We start from the raw sequence: 21,669 nt of genomic DNA on the forward strand, positions 1-21,669 counted from the left end.
GACAACTCTCTCACTGAGCACCTTCCTCCCAGAATGGTTGAATTCTCATAGAACTGAAGCATGATCCAAAAGGAGAAACTTCAATACATTTTGACTCACTTGAAGCCCCACTGACTCCCAAAACATTGCAGTCCTTGAAAAAACTGTGGCTTTGAACCAATCCTTCCAAAACTACAACCAGCTTTGATAACTTTCACCACTGTTGGGAAGCTGGGGGATTAGCCATGTCCTGATTCTAACCATTTCCTCTCCTGGTGCTCCTGCTGTTAAAAAGAGTCCAGTTACCTGGCAATGCTCCACTCAGGATCAATACGTTGAACTCTGGGGTCATCAATGTACTCAAACTGCAACATGCTCTCTAACTGGGCCCGGTCCACACTGACTGAGACATGGACAGAGCCAAGGCCATGAGTGGAAGGTGCCGACACACACACAATTTCGTTTATGGACCGCCTGTAAAAGAGAAGAGAGAAGTGGAACCTTTAACAAATAGGAAGGCAATCAAGGGGCAGCTAACAACAAGCACTCAGGATGACCCATAGATAAAATGAATTCATTGGGCTCACTCTACCAAATACAAATGCGTGACAACCTTTGTGGAGAGATGTAGTGCCTACTGCCTACTTAACATGTATGGTAGCTACTTGAAGGCACAAGACAAATAATGCCACAGTACAAGGACTAACCAAGTGAAGGCATTGCAACTTTCTGCATTCAACTGACACAACTCATTGTAATATTAACACTGGAACTATCTCAGATTTTTAAATTTGCTGTGGTGTTTCAAGTGTTCCGAGCATGTGGTAGAGTCCTATCTATTCAGCATCAGGTTGCATGTGGGTCCTTGCTGGATTAAAAACACCCTTGTGTGAAAAGCCTTTTTCATGGAGGTTAGGCAAAAGGCTGACTAATGTGTATGTGTGTGAAAGATGCTGGGATGGAAGGTTTGCATGCCTCTGTACTCCTGACAGTTTGTAGGTGTGAGAAAAGAAATGGGCAGGGAAGGGTTAATTGAGGACGCTTCCAGACTGTCACTATATTTAGGTGGGAGTCAATCACATCCTGACAAATTCCAGGCTGCGCAATTAAAGCTGATTTCGAGCTGTTGCAAAAGAAACCTGCTTCCTCAAAAAGATTGAACTTTTAATGATCAGGAAAGTGGTGGGACAATGAACAGGCAAGTGTGGGATAGCACTTGCTTGATGCCACATCATTTAATCTGCCTGCAAACAAATCAAGATGAATGAAATAGCCTATGTTGCCAAATCTTTCCATGAACAAATCAGGCGAAAAACTCATTAAAAAGGTTGTCTAGAAGTGACCACTTTCTGCTGTTAGTCTGCTCAAAATCAACCCCAGCGAAAGATATGGAGAACCTGTACATTTCCCCTAAGGGTGGGAAAGCAGCTAGGAGAAAGGAGTGATTCTGAGCTAGCAAATGGCAGGAAATGAGATAGTTAAATCAGAAGGATTGCATGCCACAGTGAGTATATGCCCCAGAAATATAATCCTGATGTGTAAATGTGCAATCATACAATTAGAATTCTGAAGGTTCTTGGCCTTCCCAAGAAAAACTGTAATAAACATGATTAACCATAATATATTAATAGTAATACTGCTTGGGTCAAGTGTGATGTTGGCACACAAAAGCAGCAGGGAGATTCAATACAAGGTATAAGCTTCAAGATAGTCTGCAGTGATAAAAACATAGGTCATGTTGGAGCTGGCTCAATAGTTTCAGCCCAACTTTGGGGGAGGGGGCAATTTGGAAAGAGGGAGGTTGAAAATAAACTGCCTTCAAAAACTGGGGTGGATAGGAGAAATCTCATGAATACTTCACAGAGCTGGAGCTTGGCTTACTTTACTTAAAAGTGAGGTGGTGACAGCAGCAAGTGTATGATGTGACAGGACTTCCTTATCCTGCCATGGGCATTCTGGCCAGCCCCAAGCCAGGAAATGAGACAGGAGCAGCTATGTAAGACTTTTCAGACTTAAAAAAAAAAGCAAGGGGAAGAAATATTACCACCTCATTTTTTAAGTAAAGCAAGCCAAACTCTCCCCTTCCAATGCAAAAAGGTCTCATGCCTCCCCTTCCAACAGCCAGTAAGAATTCTATTTTAAGGATCATACAACTCAAATTTATATGTGTGTATCATGAGCCTCACATCCCTGTTGGGGCAGGCCATGGCTTGGCAGTCTCAGACTGAGGAGGAGGCGACAGAAGTGGGGGAATTGTGGGGACCAGGTATGGAGGATGCAGGTTCTCCCATTTCCACCTCTTCTGTTGAGTGTAGAGCCTCATTAGGAACAACCCATTAGGGGTGGCTGAGCCAGAGGTGGCAGGGACTGAATAGGAGTCAGAAGAATGAGTGCATTCTTCTTGCCAAGCACTGTGACTACTTCAACAGATGGGAACAGATTCACTCGCCGAGACAGAACACACATTCTCGCAAGGCAAAAGAGTCTTATGAGTAACCTTGCCACACCTTGTCTATAAAAAGTTGACAGGAGGGGTGTGGAGACTTGTTGGGACATCTTTGTTGTTTCTTCTCAGTTCTAAGTTTCTAGCCTGGCTCCTGAATTATTGAATCCTACTGCTATGCCTGCTACTGAGTAAAGATCTCTAATGTGAAATTAAGAGCCTCTGTTGATGTGTTTTTGCCAAGAGTCAGTACATTCATTCTCTCTCTCTCTCTCTCTCTCTCTCTCTGTGTGTGTGTGTGTGTGAGAGAGAGAGAGAGAGAGAGGGAGAGAGAGGGAGAGAGAGGGAGAGAGAGAGAAGACAACAGAAGAGGAAGGAAGAAGAAAGGGTAACGAGAGAGAGAGAAGGAATGGAAGGTGCAGAGTAAAAAAAGGAAGACTAAGTAGAGTTGTAGAAACAGCTACAATCTTGGGCTTTAGAAAAAGTCAACTCTGCTTAGAGCTGAATGATTCCTAGCTATTCTCTGCCATGTCCTAGCCATTCCCTGCCACCAGTGGCCTCATGTGAGTACAGGCATTTTAGCATGCTAGAGACCAGACTTCAGAGAAGCCTGCTTAGCCCTTGTGTGAGACCCAAAGCGACACATCACTGCTGGCAAAGAATTACTGCAAGCTCCCTGTGATCAGTTAATTAGCTTTCTGCGCTATTACCATGTCGTCATGGTGAATCTCCCCACTCCTCCGATCAGAGGCAGGAGAATAGAGGGAAGCTGTAATTATAGTGAATCTCATTAGAAACTGCTTCATCTAATCAGTCTCCCTGCACATCATGAGTACATGCCAAGTTCATCACCTACAAACCGTGCAATAAAAAAGAGAGAAGGGGGTGGGAAGAAGCGGGCCATATTATGACCTTGTATGGAAAGGCTGGAGTAAACAGCATACTGCTGGATTCTCAGCAGTCTTAGTTTACAGGTTATATGGAGTAATTAGATCATACAGTGAATTAGGAGCAATGCCTAAATATAACCATTTATTTGTATGGATTATTATGCTGGACCAAGTCTGGCCCTGGAAGCCAGACTTGAACAGCACACTGAAATAAAAAATTCTACAAAAATTCTACCTACAGACCATTATAAAATAATAATTTTGATTACCAGGAAAACTATTCCCTCCTGCCTTGGTAGCAGAGTTGTAAAGGCTTACCGGTAAAGATGCTCCTTGAAACCTTAAGCTGTTCGAACGGGAAATTCAACATTCCAGAGCCATGGATGGCCAGAAAATTAAAAGAATGTATCCCTTCTACTTTTTGTTACAAAAGTGGAGCCCCGCCAGGGGGTACTCAAGAGCATGCAGTACCAGCACCTCTTTTTATTGTTGTTAAAAAGTGTGCCACTTACTGCAACAACTTCATGGTGAGTACCAGCACCTATTTTTCTAGGAAAAAAAGCATTGGCTACATCCCAGCACTAGTTTCCAATAGAGCTTCTACACAAGTCAAGACTTAAAAAGACACCGGAGAACCAAAGGCTGTGAAGAAATCTCATCTACAGATATGAAATGAAATAGGTGGTAAAGTTTAACTAAGCATATTCTGTTTTCCTTTTTATCTGTTCCAAAGGTATAAATGAACCCTTTATTGAATGAGATGAGGAAATACTAAGTCCATTAAATCCTACTCACTCATTAACATGCTGTCCCTAATCTACTGCTTCCTAGTCCAGGCATAAAATGGGTGCTCAGCTGTTTTATCTCTTCAGAGGCTGCAGAAAGCAGCAATTCCCATATATTATGCCTCCATAACACAGCTTGGGAAAAGCTGGTTTTATAGCAGGTGAAAGGAGAAAGCAGAACAGGCAAGTGACATTGTACTTCCTCATATCACCAAGTTCCGCCTATCTTACAAACAAGCAACAGATCCAAGTGGGGAAAATAGACCAAAAGGTGGAACCTAGCTTTCCACAGCCCTTCTTGAACAATGCACGTATATTTCCTACTCCTCTGAGCAACTATTTTATCACTTTTACTGCAGTTACATTTATATCCTACATTTCTTCCATAATGGAACTCAAGGCACTGTGCATAAGTACTGATTGGCAGTCCCTGTCTAGTGTTTTGCCAGCCCTGCCTGGAGATACCAGGGATTGAATCTGGGGCCTTTTGTGTGCCACACACATGCTGTTCCACTGAGCTGTAGCACCACATGACTTCAGACTAGGCCCCAAGAGCACTTTTACCGTGAACATATAAACATGTCCCCCATACCAGGACATTTGAGGTGGTGATGGAGTTCCATTGAGCATAAGAGCCTTTGTGACAAGCCCCAAATTCCATAGCCATTCATGAAGCCTGGAAAGAACGTTTTTCGTATTATGAAATATGTGGAACAGTTGACAAAAAGCTATACTAGCTACTACAATGCAGAAAGGCATATGTCAACAGATGCTTATTAATGATCACTGTAGCTCATATGGATGGTGCATAAATCAGAGTGTATCTATCAATGTACTGTATGTTTTTAAAATAACAAATAATATAGTATGCATTTTTACATAAAGAGTAAAAGTGGTGAAATATGGAATTCATCCCAGATATTTGTTGGTGACAGCTCAAGTTTCAATAAGAAAAGAGTAACACTTTATCCTCTAGTCTCTTTCACTTAGAACTTTCCCCACCATTCTGGTAACTGCCAATATTCTGCTACATCTACAATCGGGATACCAGAGTGGAAAGAGATGCCTATAGTTCTTTCAGGACTGCATTTACTCATGAGACCAGGGGGGTGGAGATACTTTAAAGGGATTTTTACAACAGCAGAACATGCTTGGGATCTGCAGAAGGGACAGTATTTTACTATATGAAAATAAAGCAATGGATAAAATGAATAAACTTTAAACTGGCTCATTGCTCTGCAATGCTCATTTTGTCAGTGACAGCGTAGCTTAAGGTGATTAAGAAGATATTGGGAATATTATAGCTGGAGTAGCTGAAACACTGTCCATGGAAGCACAATTACAATAACACACACTGATATCCATGGGCCAGCCCCCTTACCCATAAAACTCGCAGGTCTGGTTACCCAGCAACACCGATACACTGCTGCCAGCCCCCAGAAAATGGCCAGCGATGGTCACCATAGTCCCTCCTGACTCTGGTCCACGGCTAGGGCTCAAGGTGCTCACTGCAGGGTTCTTGGAAAGAAAGAAAAGAACAAGATAATCTGCTATGGTGTGTTGCTGTTGCATATAAGACTACAGCACTAAGTTTCATTTCTGTGTGAAGGTAGGCTCTTTGGTTGAAGACATGAAATAAATGACCAAATATAGCTAGCAGGAAGAGTTTGTATCCAGCTGCATTTCTTTCTTTCTGCCCCTCCCCTCAATTTTCTTTAATGTAAATAACTCCCCCAATTTGGTGCTTGGATGTGGGAAACTGCTATCCATACTTCTGTTTGTCCTGTGCCTCAAGAGCACAGGTCTGAGTGGTTTCCCCTTTGTTCTAATCCTTTCCCCACTCTTTAGTGCTAAACTGGAGCAAACATCAATCCAGAGAAAACCGAAATTGCTGTTTGCTCTGACTGAGTGTGAAAGAAGGGTTTCCCTGGGGGAAAGAAGAGTGACAAAAGGAAGTGTGGATAAACCCTGAGGCTGAAAACATCACAAAACAATAAAAGTTGCTTGGCTTGGGCCTAGGCGCTATTGTGAAGCCTAGCCACGTCACAGGATTTTCGTGAGGAAAAAACACTGCTCTGGACTCCTTGGACAAAAGCAATGGAAGACATAGTAACAATAAAATAAAACCATCAATGTCACAGATCACAAAAATATACATAAACATAGAAGTTTTATGAACTGTTAGGATTTGAAATGAAACTGTTTTAGAGACTGCATTTCTCCCCATGCAGAACTAAAAGAATTAAGGTCAATCAACGTGTTCATAATTAGTGACTGCTGCTTATTCTTACTAAATAAATCTGAATAAATCAGGTACAGCTTTGTTTTTAGTCCATGGATATAACGAAATTGTTTAGCTAGTACTTTCCCCGCAATGACTCATATCCGCTGTTGGGCAACATCCCTTCTGAATTCCCTGAACAGTACCATCTTTGTTCAATAACAGACATCACAGTGAATATGACACACTTCATACTACATATAGTGAGTATGACAGGCTCTCAGATCATGGTATTTCCCAGAAGGCAGCATCCAAACTGCCATATAAAATCAACTCAGTGGTCAAACTAATCCAGTGCCTTGGCTCTGAAAGGTGACCTACACTGAATGTTTCAGATATGCTTTCCCCAGCTTTGGGGATTGGAAGGCATTCAAAGAGGCTATATATGGAACAATCAGAGGGATAGGTTTTATCCAGATATGAAACTTACATCTGGGCCTGAGATTCATGCTACATAATGATGCTCTAATGACAGCATTGTAGTCAATGTAGGTGATTGAACTCAGTATAAATAAGTGCTTATCCCAGTTCCTGCCCAGCCTACTGAATGGCTCTTCTGTGTCATGATTTCTCTCCTCTATACAATGTGGATAATGATGCTGACTTCTAGAGCAAAATGCTCTGAAATCCATCAATGAAAAGCACAGCATCGTTAATATGAAATAGCACTTAACACAGGGTGGTTACAGCCCTGAACTCCTAAGAAATGTAAAATGCACAATTCTAAGCAATTTTAAGATAACAATGGACAGGATGGCTATCGCAGAAACTGGCAGACTTTAGATCTCACGTGGTCTCCAAGGTGCCTTAGTTTGTTAGGCTATTATCTTTCAGATTTGAAGATTCTGGCCCTCATGATATATCAAGCCAAAATAGGAAAAAGGCTCAATATTGTGAGGAGCAGTAATAAGAAGCTCAAATTCTTTTTGCTTGTTGTGATTTCAAAGACAGAGCAAGGTTTCTGAGGGTATCTCCCCAAAATATAAATACAGTGGTACCTTGTGTTACGTACTTAATCCGTTCTGGAGGTCCGTTCGTAACAGGAAACCGCTCATAACATGAGACACACTTTCTCTATTGGTGCTTTGTGCTGCTGCCGCGCTGCCGAAGCGCGACTTCCGCTTACATCCTGGGGCGAAGGTCACAACAAGAGGCATCTACTTCCGGGTTAGCAGAGCGTGTAACCCGCAGCATTCGTAAGGGGGATGGTACGTAACACGAAGTACCACTGTACTGTAAATTAAATGTAAGAGACCTAACATGCTGCAGCTCTCCATTCTTGAATGTATTCCCGCATAATGAATTATTCAAATTAGTTTTGACACTCTCCCAGTATCCCCTGGTGCTAAACAAAGTCACCTTTCCTTGGGCCAACAGTCCCCCATGTTTTGACTAGCAGCCAACTTTTTCACTGTGATTCCCCTAGTATTTTCTGATACACTTACCGATTATTATGCTGGGATAACAAGCTGTCTACATAAACAAGGAATTTCAGAGTGTTTCAGACAGACACCGTTACTGACTCTCTTAAATCACTGTTTTCCTCTATGAATTGTGAACATCCCACCTACAGTCACAACCCTGCTGCTGTTTACGTAATGGTTTGTCCAAGGATGAAAGAGGGAGGACTACAGAATTTATCTTGCATGGGGTGATTGACTCCTATTTTGCTTCAGTTGATTACTCACTTCTTGAATCAGACTCAGAAGACTGTCAACCCAATATAACTGATGTCTTATGGCCAAACAAAATGTGAAAATGGCAGCTACATTTGCTACTTCACGTCTGCCCTGCTCACACATACATGATTAAGGTGGGAAGGATGTCTAACTGTCACATCAAACAGCAGCACTGGTGTGGAGAGCTAAACCTTCTCTCCTCTGGTCCTTTGATCAAGCTTCTTTTTCTCTTTTTTTTCAAATAATATTTATTAGTTTTCAGACATTTTAACACAAAAAGAAAAACAAAAAAGCAAAAATAAAACATAATTAAAAAATTAAGAAAAAAAGCAAAAACATATCAATTCATTACATTAACATTAACATTAACATTAACATTGTGGACTTCCTCTGTTCCCCCCACACTGGGTCCATTTATTAAATCTAAATTAAGCAATTTTCTTTTATCATCTTAAATCATTCTTGCACAATTTCCCCATTATTTCCCAACCAATTTTAATCTACTAAACAAAAAACAAAAACAAAACAAAACATTGGATACCCTCAACCTATAATTCATTAATTAATCCAAATCCAAATTATTTTCCACCCATCTCTTATTCTTCCTTTAGCCTCACATTTTATACCCCCAAAATTACCCATATATTCAAATGTTATTTCTTCTATCATACCTTTAACCACATTTGTCTAATTCTTTTTCTCCTGCCAGATTTAATACCAGAGAAGAGGAAGACTTAGTCAAAAGAACACAAATGCTGGACTAACTACACATGGAATCAAGGCAGGGCAAGGAGAAGACAGGTAATTCAGCTCCCCTTACCTATACATTGCCTTTAATGTTCAAATTAGACATTCTCTGCTTTATACACAAATGGGAAAGACATGTGAACAAGCAAATGGGGCAGCTGCCATCATATCTAGTTTGGCCATAAAACATACAAGCAAAATCTGTTTAGTGTCAAGTATAGGAAGAGAGTGTTGAAGCTGAGCCCCACCTTCTGCCACTTCTCCATCTCATTACAATATTTATGTACCACTGACTTGCCTTTATGAAGCCTGTGCCAATAGAGAAGCAAAAAAATATATATCCAGGCAACAGAAGGCTTCTTCCATTCATAAAAAGGCCTTGCAATGCAAAGGATGACATGTTACAACATTTGTGTGTAGAGGTCTCCAAAACACCCCCCAATAAATTCAAACTTCACACAGAAATTTAAGTTTTGGTTTTTGGTATAATTTTGGCCACAACTTTATTTAAATACAAAATGTGAGTGGTTGCTTAGGCATTGGTTACGACAGTGGAAGTCAGGGCAAGGAAAACAAATTGAAGAGAGAATGGAAACGGGGGGCCTGAAACTCTACTCTCCTCAACTGCTCCCAGGGGCTCTTCTGTGGCCCTAGCCCCTTGTAGGGGTACGGACAAAAGCATGGTGAGCCCCTGGATTCCTTTAACGGAATTCACTGCAGCAGCAGCATTGTAGGGTCAGGCACAGCCAACCATTTCCCCTACAGCAACCATTGGAGGGTCAAGCACAGCCAATCCTGACCACTCCACCAACCAATTTATTTAACTAATGCCTAACCGCCAGCAACCTTACAAGTTGTGACGAATTGCTACGCAGTAGGCGAAAACCAAGTGGCACCAATCAGCCAAATGGAAAAATTCCTACCAGGCCCCTGCCTCAAAGCAGGCGACCCCATGACAGGCATAGCAAAGTCAAGCGCAACCGCCTAACTAAAGGGAGGGTGGGCGGGTGATCCAAAGCTCTCAGCAAAGAAAAGCCCCCTCCCCTCTGCGGGCCCAGAATATATACCCAGTAGGCTGTCCGTCTCAATTGGCAACATGAAAATCTGCCCAGCAACCTAAATTCTCCAATCCCAGTTGTGGCCATCCAAACGATCCTGCCCCAACAGCAAGAGGAGGGTGTTTTGCCAGCCCCAACCGCAACACGTGCTCTCCATGAAGGAGAACACACTATGTTGAACAAGTTGCTGCAAGGTGTTACAATGGAGCTTCATCTTCACAACTGCCTTCACTCATGCAGTGGTGATTACTTTTTGTGGCCCTAGACCAGGGGTGCCCAAACTTTTTTCAAAGAGGGCCAGATTTGATGACGTAAACATGCATGAGCTTTTTTTGGGATTTGACCCCAATAAATAAACTGCCACAGGGGCTGGATAAAACCAGCTGGGAGCCGGATTAGGCCCCCAAAATGGACTTTGGACATGCCTGCTCTAGACTGTACAGTAAAAGAATTGTTCTTTAACAATAAGCAGTTTGACATGGACCAATACAATGCTCTGGCACTAGTGGCGTGACTTCTTCTGATGCTGAAGGGTTTGAATACAAAAGGCAGTTCTAAGCTGGGCGAGGGAGTCTTATCGTCGGCTTGCCAGATCACACTCGGCAGACTATGTTACAGAATATCATTACTTCTATTAGACTATTTAGTGACCTTACCTAAGAAACTGTGAATGGTCTCAGCTTCCTTTCTAATAAATTGATGGAGGTGAAACCTGCCTCCACTGCAGGCAATATTTGCTATGATGCAAAATCCTTTCCCTTTCCTTTTTTCTTCTCATTCCTTTCAAGATGCCCAACCACCCTACACTCCTCTTGTTCACATATGTTGCCCGCTTCTCCTAGAGTGGGAGGGGGGCAGGCCTCAGGCCTGGGGCCTCTGGGCCTTTCTATCTGGCCCTCAAAACTCTCCCCAGATCACACCCCTCACTGGCCCTGCTTCACACCTGAAGAGTTTTTGCTTGGCTGGGATGAGTCCATGAATTCTGATAATGCCTTTTGATTACCTGGAGGATGTGAGTGCATGTAGCCTAGGTTACATAGGCTTAAAAAAATCAGATTACTAGCCTATACCCTGCAACTGTCCCAGAAAAACCGGGACATCCTGTTTTTTCCTGTGAGAGCACAGCGGCCATTTTGGGCACTGCTCTGGATTCATTTTGGGATGCTTGGAAGCACTTACAGTACTCTATAAAAAAAGCAGCTTCATGCAAGCCCTATATGGTTACTCTGGAGAAAATGAAATAATTATCACTATGGATGGTTTTCAACTAAGGCTTACTAAGAAGAGACCCATTAAAATTAAGTTACCTGACTGAGTTAGGTCCATTAATTTCAACAGGTCTACTCTGAGTAAAACTTCTATGTTTATCAACAAGCAACGGCTCTCAGTCCAAAAACATGCCTGAAAGTATCTTCAAAAGCAGGCCCTAAGCTCTTTACACAATATTTTCCTTATCATCTGAGGCAGCCTTTAAAGTTATGGCTTGATTCATCTCTAGCACCCATGTGTGCATATTTCTTTAGGCTTTAGCAGGATTTCTTTAGGCTTATGGAAGACTGTGTGCTTCCTCAATGAAGGGCTCTCCCCTTTCACAGCACATATAGCTTTCTTGATGCAGCACCAAATTCACCAAGATGTCACCAAAGCAATTCCACTACTGCCTTGGTGTTTTAGTAATGAAATTAGAAGGCATAATAAAATAAAATATAATAAGTAAATAAAAATAATTAAATGTTTTCTGCTAACTCTGATCTCTTGACTCCTTGTCTTCTGCAAGCTGTTCATGTGCCACCATTAAAGTAATATTTTGCCACCACTAAATTAAGTTTCCATTCTAGTATGTTGCTCATAACAGTGAAGGGAAGGCAGGTGCTAACTGACTCATCTATCAATTACTATACAAATTGTGGACAATTGGTAAGCACTAGCCTGCAGTCAACGCAAAATCAATGAGGCTGGATAAAATGCCTTGTTTAGGCAAAAGGGGGAATGCAGAAAAGCCCCAGGTGTGAATTGCAATCATATGAACAAAATGGTTGATAATTAAATAACAGAAGAGCGCAATGATCGCTTCAAGGAATGGAAGGCTGCAATGAGGAACTCTGGATTAAGCAGATAAATGGAAAGTCTATTGAATTAGCATCCATTTGCTACCTAAATGGAGAAATACCATTGTACGTCAAGCAAAGATGCAAAAGAAAGTGGGGGAGGATTGAGGAGAGAGATAGAAGAGACAGAAATCTTTACTTTTGGGAGTAAGCAGTACAATAATACCTTGTTTTTAGCAGCTACACAAAACTATTCCACAGTGTTCTGAATGCATATGTAACATAATGGAAAGAAGCAACTCCATAGATTAATTATATTAATTAAATTCCAGAGTAATAAGTGTTCTCGTTATTCTTTCCATTGTGAAAGCAGGGTGTGGGGAGAGAATTATGCATCCTTGGCAGGATGACAAAGAGGGAGATATCAAAGGTACCGGTATTGCAAACTCACATTACAAATACACACTTCGGCACAGAAGATACCTGTAAGCGGTAAGAGTCAGCCTAATTTTGGGGTGAGGATATAACATGATTTTACAAGGCAATAGTGTAAGCATAATACATACACTGTTACATATGTAACAATATAAGCATAACACATAAACTGATAATAAGCAGTCTAGGGCAATGAGAGATTTAAGTTTGACAAAACATTTGGCCCACAAATTAATCACTAGATACTACCAAAGTTATTAAGACTGGTTGATGTTAGGGCCCCACATTACCTTTAGTTTGTTAATTTCTGTTTTAATGGTTGGATTATTAATTTTCCTTTTTATTTGTAAACCACTTTAAGCAGGCTTAAGTCAGGCTTAACAGAGGGCTTCATGGACACACTACTAGTCTGGATCAGAACCTAGTTTCCTTTATGCAATGTGGACTGTAACGTTTAAGTACTAAATCCCAATTTTAGTTAACGTCTTTTTATTGTATAGAATAGTGTAGACATTAGGGAGAAAGTTGTTCCATGATTCTTTTTTATATGCTTGAAATTATATTTCTTTCCACTATTTTTTCACTGCTTCTCTCACCCCTGAATAAGTCTTTGTTTAATTGTTCTTCATTTTCCCATGAGTTACACAACTTCTAGAACAGTGTTTCCCAAACTTGGCTCTCCAACTGTTGGACTACAACTCCCATTATCCCTAGATAGCAGGACCAGTGGTCTGGGATGATGGGAACTGTAGTCCAAACACAGCTGGAGACCCCAGTTTGTGAAACACTGCTCTAGAAACACAAAGCCTTGCATAACCAGTGAGGAAAAATTGCTTCTCCTATAATACAATGGACAAATGCATAGGGAATTTGAATTTGGTAGTAAATAGGAATGTATAAACTCATAACTGCCCTTTTTTATCATTCAAGCAGGTGGAGAGTACATGGCTGTCTAAAGAAACAAAGCCCAGGTATCATTATGTGTTTGGGTGACAAAGGGGAAAAGTAGAAAACTAATCAAATTAATATATAAAGCTATTCTATCAAAATACAAAAGGAGTTATTGCATGTTAAATATTAATGGTGAGCTCAAATATGATGTCCTCCCTTCATGTGCTGGTCATTAGAAAATATTTTCCCACAACCCTCTCACATAATAGACTTTACATTTCTTAACAACTTATCACTTAGATCAAGTTTACATGAAGCTGCAATTTGGGGACTGTCACTGCCATTGCAATGGAGCCACATTGAATTTATTGTGGCATAAGCTTTCAAATACTACTTTACCAAACCGAGACTAAGCTGAGAAGAAGTTGAGGAAGACATATCCAAGTTAATAACAAATGAACAATCATATCCTGATAGCAGATCTTCCAAGTGTCCCTATTTTCCAGGAACATCCCTGATTTAGAGAAGCCATCCCGGTTTCTGATTTGATCCCGGAATATCCTGCTTTTCCTTAGGGTATCCCTATTTTCATTGGATAAATGTTGGAAGGTATGAGCCGCCTGAAGGCAATCCTGTACAATGGTACCTCGGGTTACAGACACTTCAGGTTACAGATGCTTCAGGTTAAGCCAGAAATAGTACCTCGGGTTAAGAACTTTGCTTCAGGATGAGAACAGAAATCGCGCCGTGGCAGTGCAGCGGCAGCGGGAGGCCCCATTAGCTAAAGTGGTACCTCAGGTTAAGAACAGTTTCAGGTTAAGAACGGACCTCCAGAACGAATTAAGTTCTTAACGTGAGGTACCAATGTATAGGGAAGTTTTTTAAAAAATGTTTAATTTTTTAATTATGTTTTTTCATATGTTGGAAGCTGCCCAGAGTGGCTGGGACAACCCAGTAAAATGTGTGGGCGATAAATAGTAAAATTATAATTATAGAATGGGACATCCCTGTTTTCATCAGAGAAATGTTGGAGGGTATGTGATAGCTGGTATGCTAAACATGGTATGCTGGATCATCATCAAAGCATGGGTAATAAACCATTTATATACCTTTTGAAAAATTCTGTATCCCCAGTAAATATTAATTTGTAAGAGGTGGAAATGACTCTTTTTCGTATTTGATAAGAATTTGACTGCACTGGTACTTACCACAAACGTGTAATGCTGTGCAGACTTGGCCACAAATTCTGACTTGCACTCTCCAATGCAGAGAAGTGCAGGGCCGGAACTGATGTCAGGCTCAGCCTGTCCCATCTCACACACAATTCTGAAAATGTAAAATTCATGGTGAGTCCTACAAAAAGAAGGGAAGTTGCACCTAGCTGCGTCCCCTGCCCCATCATTTTCAACCTTGATTCTCTCATCTTCTGAATGAGCTAATGATAGAGTCTTTCTTTTCCCCCCTTTGCCATGCAGTAATTCAAAGGGGAGAAAGTCAAAATTAGTTACAGTTATTGCAAGCTGTAAACTTGAGTGCTAAGCAAAGCACAAATGGCAAATATATTAGCCTATAGAAGAGAAAGTGTGAAGTCCTTGAATTAAAAGATGAGTTCATTAACAGAATGGCTCTCATTGCAGGTCACAGTTTAATGAACAACAGGCACACATACACCAATGGGGTATGATAAACTCTGCAAGCTGACCACAAGAGAATGCTCTGATAGTGATGAGAGTATGAGGCAAGTGGAACATAACATTGGCACAATGATATAATATGCACAGATAAAACAGCTACTCTTCTCTCTCTCTCTCTCTCTCTCTCTCTCTCTCTCTCTCTCTCTCTCTCTCTCTCTCTCTCTCCACATGTTCAATCAATGCACGGAGGAGAGAATTGTGGCTCCTGGTCCCACTTTTCATACAATAGGCATTATGTACAAATAGACCCTATGCACAACTGTACATGTGATCAAGAACCATTATTATGCCCCCCCCAAAAAAAACAGAGATTGGGGGGATGGGGCCTAGAATATATGCAGGGATGTGGTGTGGGACCAGCCACAATGACTGACTGAATGGAGTGAATACATTGAGGGCAGTGCCAGATTTACGTATAAGCTAAACAAGCTATGGCCCTCTCCAGACTTCGGCCCTCCAGATGTTTTGGACTACAATTCCCACCATCCCTTACCACTGGTACTGTTAGCTAGGGATCATGAGAGTTGTAGGCCAAAACATCTGGAGGGCGGCAGTTTGGGGATGCCTAGCTTAGGGCCTCATTCTCTTGCCCCATTTCACTATTAATATACTTCTTCTTGTATTTCAGTTCAACAATTACTTTGATAAAATACATATTTTGTTATGTGCCAATGGCTTTAGATACCTATTAGGTCCATAAATTACCATATAGCATATATTCAACACAAAAAACAGTGACAATTTGTTGTTGACAAAGGACAGCAGGACATATAATGGGCCCCATTACCTTCAGGAGCTTAGGGCAGGCATAGGCAAACTCGGCCCTCCAGATGTTTTGGGACTACAACTCCCATCATCCCTAGCTAACACGACCAGGGATGATGGGAATTGTAGTCCCAAAACATCTGGAGGGCTGAGTTTGCCTATGCCTGGCTTGGAGCCTCATCAAACCTAAATCCGGCCCTGATTGAGGGGAAGCATAACAGACAACTAGTACATGTACGTCTCTTTCTGTCTCCTTTATATTTTCATTGCCATTATTTTGGCTGTCCATTATCAGGCTGAAACAGGATGAGATGCTCCTTAAAATAGGGCTGCTGACAAAATCTGAGCTCCTATTGGAAATGAGGGTGCGTTGGGATTCAAAGTAATGAAAAGGGGTAACCCACAGTGAAGAATGCATACCGGTAACATGTTGTGCCATACATCTGAGTGGGTGGATCTACAGATAAAGTGGGGGTGGTTATACTACCAGATACAGCCCAGATCTCTTTAGCAAACTCTGTCCATACTTCATGCTGCAACCAAGCCATATATAGATATACAGTCGTACCTCGGGTTACGACCACCTCGGTTTGCGAACAGTTCGGGTTACGAACTGCGCACCCCCGGAAGTGTTTTCGCCCCGCGCGCGCGATCGCGCGCATGCGCAAAATGGCGGCGCCCATCGCGCTCGGTTTGCGAACTATTCGGGTTACGAACTGCGATCCGAAACGGATCGCGTTCGTAACCCGAGGTATTACTGTATAATGTGTGTGTGTGTGTGTGTGTGTGTGTGTGTGTGTGTGTGAGAGAGAGAGAGAGAGAGAGAGAGAGAGAGAGAGAGAGACCCACTTGATTTCTTGCAACACCCAATTGCTGTACTGATGGCAATTCATTCATTCTGTGAAAGCGCAATAACAACAGCACCCTATACCATCCTACGACTTTTTGCAGCCTTAGTCAAATCTACTTCCACAAAGAAACTTAAATCAACCACAAAGGAACACTTTAGACAGAATCTTTGAAAGAGGCTTAACATTAAACACGTAAATGCTACCAAATGTGAGATCTGCTATCGCTGCATCACAGCAACACAAGCTCCTCAAAGAGTTGTTGCCCTTGGAGAATCATAGCAGCTGTCCTGTATTCCTAAATCCTTTGTATGGTCTTCTCTATCATCATCTTAATCATGGATTATGTGCGTGCCTCTCTCTTTCACTCTGATCAAAACAGAGCTTCTTCCTTCTCCAAGCTTACACATTAAACTCAGTGGGATTCATTTTGGTCACAGTATATAAACAGAATAAAAACCTACTGGAGGTAAAGAATCTCCCACAAATTCCCCTTCTTCTCAAGTATATTTGAATGCTAATTTAATTTGACTTCAATAAATAATGATTTGTGTTTTAAAACTGTATTATCAACATCATTTTTGTGTGAATTAGGTATATTAAGGACCCTTCTGTGATTGTTTAACCTCCACTTACCTTGCAACCTATCCTAAATTCACCATGTCACACCCTACAGAGCTTCTGAAATCTAGTTGCTCATGCATCTGGTAAATGAGCTGATTTAGATGAATTTACAAAAGCTTTGTGGTGGGTTAGCTGGATTGCACCCACCCCTGGTATGTCTGTCCCTCCTCCAAATTTATAGCTGCCCATGTTTAGATTGCAAATTTTTCATGGTTGTTTTCTGTATTTAATGTAGGTTAACCATCATGTGGTTGGGGCCTACACATGTTTGATTTTTCAAACATAACCCCTATGCAAACATCACATCCATCCAAGGTTGCAGGTTCGATCTCCGTATGGGACAGTGGCATATTCGTGCATTGCAGGGGGTTGAACTAGATGATCCTCAAGGTCCCTTCCAACTCTACAATTCTATGATTTCTAAGTACCCATAGACAAGAAAGGTACTTCTGGGAAAGTGCATTATATAACGCTCTTGATGAAAATATACAAACCTTGCAGTTTCTCACAGTTTTTCAAAACCCTATCCAAATTTACTCTGAAGTAAAGGTACTTCAAACATTCCATTGGTGTCAAAACCACATAAGAAAGCATTGCTCTAAATTTTGCTACCTTTGGTGTCTCTGAAAAAACACAACTTGTGTTTTCCATGGAGATTCCATTCCTTTTAGCAGCCATTAGTTAAAGCTACCTTTTGATTCTTCTATTTCAAAGGCAGAATTTATACCTTTGAATAATAATGCACAGTTATGAAACCCACAGGCAAGTAAGAAATTAAAGATGGGATATTAATTGCTATGGTCAACCTAATCCGAAATAGAAATCCTAATCCAGGCCAAAACTACAGGTATCATGTTTAAAAAACGATGCTCTTAGAAGAGCTATAGGGAGCTGATTACTAGGTTAAGTGGCCCTTTAACCAATATTAACCTAATTGCCGGCTGATAGATAGCATGCCTAGAACATGGCAAATCATTACAGTCTCAGGATTCATTCTGCCCACAGAACCCTTAAGAGTGCCCTTTTATCTGGATTCCTATTGAAAAGGCAGCCAACACTTGCTGTTATCTGCCCAGGATAAATGTTTTAATGATGTTAACAATCTTTGAAAGCTTGAGAGCTCTAATTAGAATTGCGATTATAAAATCAGGGTTTCATGCCACCATCAAAAGAGGATAATTTCAATAATCCCCCATCCCTTCTCCTAAAAATAAAACAGAATATTACAGTTTATAACGTGTAACGGCTGTGCAAACCCATTCCTACTACAGCTTATGATGGCATTAGTACATGGCCTCAAGCTATTACTGTAATAATAATGTTACTTTGCTCTTCTATAGAATCTTTTATCCCAGGATCTAAAGGTACTTTTCAAGCACTAGGCCACCCACGCCACCACAGGCAAGAACAATAGATAAATATAGCTATGCTGATTTTCGGGAGGAGGCAACTAAGGCACTTAGTAATTTAGTGATTTGCCCAAGGTGTGTTAGAGCTAGGAGCAGAATCTCCTGGTGCAACCATTTGAATGCACTGCCTTCACCAAAGCAGGAATGAATTTTTTTTGTCTTGCACTGTACAGCATTTGCTAACACTGTCAAATCCATTGCTTCCACCCACATCACTTTAATCTTCAGGGAGCCATCAGAGAACAAGACTAAGAAGGTCTCCTCTGCCCACCCCCTTCATATATCCTACAATCATTAGCATCTACTTTAATACAGAATTGTTGCAGCATAAAGTTCCTTCTCTTGAGCTGCAGCTTTGTCAGTGGGAAATTACATTTAAATGTTTCCATGTATTTTTCAAAAGGCAGCAACTCCCAGTAAATAGAAATCTTGCAGAGCAGAGTGAGAGCTAAACGTTCCTCCCAGAAATGCTACTTTTCTATTTGCAGCAGGATATGCAGAGAAACAATAAAAAGGCATCTCCTACCTGCAGTCAAAAGTGGTGCAGTCTACTCTACTACCTCATCCTGCTTTATACGTAGGCCAGGTGTTAAATATTAACAGGAGTTCATTCCAAAGTATGAACAGTGATAGCAGTAGCCTATAGGGAGCAAGATTGTCTGAAGAATCTTCCTAAACCTCATGGAACTTGATTACTCAAAGGAGAAGTCAAGCTGAGAATATTACCCTGTGCTTTGCTCTATGCCTTTACCAAGAAAGAGCTTTATATTGCTTAGTAAAGGTAAAGGGACCCCTGACCATTTGGTCCAGTCGCAGATAACTCTGGTGTTGTGGCGCTCATCTCGCTTTATTGGCCGAGGGAGCCGGTGTACAACTACTGGGTCATGTGGCCAGCATGACTAAGCCACTTCTAGCAAACCAGAGCAGCACACGGAAACGCCGTTTACCTTCCCACTGGAGATAACCTATTTATCTACTTTGACGTGCTTTCAAACTTTTAGGTTGGCAGAAGCAGGGACCGAGCAACGGGAGCTCACCCCGTCGTGGGGATTCGAACTGCCGACCTTCTGATCGGCAGGCCGTAGGCTCTGTGGTTTAACCCACAGCACCACCCACGTCCCATATCTTGCTTAGTAGTTCTGTACTATTATTAATTTCCATAAGGGTATCCATGTTAGTCGCAGAAAAAACAACAAAAAGCCACGTGGCAGAGACTAACAAATAACAAATAAACTTTCATGGACTACATTCCACTTGAGACATGGAAAGTTATCCTAAGTTACAGGAAAATATAAACGTTTAGGGACAGGAGTGGGATTGTAAACAGTGAGATTAGAAAGAAATTAAATGCAGAAAGTACAGATCAGAGGTCAGCAACCTTTTTCAGCCATGGGCCGGTCCACCATCCCTCAGACCATGTTGTGGGCCGGACTATATTTTGAAGGAAAAAAAGGGACGAATTCCTATGCCCCACAAATAACCCAGAGATGCATTTTAAATAAAAGCACACATTATACTCATGTAAAAACATGCTGATTCCAGGACCGTCTGCGGGCCGGATTGAGAAGGCGATTGGGCCGCATCCGGCCCATGGGCCTTAGGTTGGCTACCTCTGGTACAGATGAAGACAATTATGTTACTGTATTAAGAATGGCTATTCACATGAAGAGGACTTTCTGTAACTGACCTTAAAGTTACAATCCTGAACAATGGAACATCAAACGGAGACTTGTCATGTGAAACTGCCAAATTACAATGCATCAAGATGTTCAATACTATCACCTGTGGACTTGAATGGTGACAAAGGTAGGATGTTGTTTTAAAAATCACACATGTGTCAATTGGATTGCCAATGCCTGTTATCAACAACTGTTTTTGTGTGAATGGCCACAAATGTGAACAATTAGCATTATCTGAATTTTTCTGCATTTTGTTCCTTCTGACCTCAGTGTTTACATACAAATGCCCAAACATGTGTGCATATTTCTGTAATTTAGGGTATTATGTCACATATCTGATGAAGCAGACTGTGTCCATGAAGGTTATGCCATAATAAATGTGTCTGTTTAAAAGGTGCCACTGTATTCTTCCTTGTTGTTCTTTGCTGCCACAGACTGCCCCTCTGGAAATTCTTAAAGCTTCTAGTCAGTGGGTGAAAACAATGCTTAATATATTCTTTCTTACCTTATGCTGCATGGATGAGCACTTACTGACATGCTCCTCCTTTCAGTATACTGACTCCCCCCCCCCATAGGAAACTCCACAAAAACAAACAAATAAGCAGCTAACACGAGGACATGTGTCACTGGGAAAGGGTTGTTTGCCCATCCTTTGTTACATGCCTATTTTCTAATTTTCAGCTGACATTTTTCTTAGTGAAATAAATGAATTGACTCCAGCAGAGGCCTATTCGGATTAAACTGCTGTCACTGCCTCACACGCTTAACAAATGGCTGCCTGCATCCGGCAGCACGGCAGGACGCATTCCAATTGGAACCGGGAGGAGGCTGAGTGCAAACTACAAGGTGCTCATCAGGAAAGTTGCTTAGCAAAGCAGGAGCCCAGGCTTGGAAGGAATCAAAATGCTTAATAAAAGTTTTAAAGGGTTGTTTAATCCACAAGATAAAAAAGAAAGAAAATCCAGCCTCTCGGTTCTTAGTTGGTGCAAGACAGCCTAGATTTCTGGAGTGCTGCTGATTTATACTCGCCTAGAATCTGGCCTGACAGGTATGGGCCTTTCCTTTGTGCTGTGCTGTGGAACGCAAAAGGAGGAAATGACAGGAATATAGAACTGTGTGAGGTGTTGTGTGGGAAGGTGACCCCAGAAATCATCTCAGCACCAAGGCAGGGTTAATTAAGCATAAACTATTAACTGGAGTTGTTGCCCCCCTCACCGCCACACACAATATGCTGTTTAGGTCATGTTGGCCTTAAGAAAAGCAGTATGGTTTTGCATCAGAATGTCTAGGAGAAATCTATTTGCACCCTGAGAAAAAGCCTCAAAATGCACGTGCATGAAGGTTTTGAAACAGGACCCCTTCCTAACAACAACAACAACAACAACAACAACAATAATAATTTCCCCAGCCACTC

General features: G+C 41.5%; 1 protein-coding gene across 4 annotated transcripts in view; it reads right to left on the reverse strand.

The window, feature by feature from the left end:
• PLXNA2 (plexin A2) overlaps positions 1-21,669 on the reverse strand; it is a 417,253-nt gene that overhangs the window by 84,293 nt on the left and 311,291 nt on the right. For all 4 annotated transcript variants that reach the window (XM_060277140.1, XM_035123148.2, XM_060277141.1 and 1 more), the window contains exons 14-16: positions 14,445-14,562; positions 5,479-5,615; positions 286-453 (exon numbers count right to left, since the gene is read on the reverse strand). In XM_060277140.1, coding sequence (XP_060133123.1) covers positions 286-453; positions 5,479-5,615; positions 14,445-14,562 — 423 coding nt within the window. The remainder of the gene's footprint in view (positions 1-285; positions 454-5,478; positions 5,616-14,444; positions 14,563-21,669) is intronic.

This window comes from Zootoca vivipara, chromosome 7, assembly GCF_963506605.1.
Source record: "Zootoca vivipara chromosome 7, rZooViv1.1, whole genome shotgun sequence".
In the NCBI taxonomy this organism is placed as follows: Eukaryota; Metazoa; Chordata; class Lepidosauria; order Squamata; family Lacertidae; genus Zootoca; species Zootoca vivipara.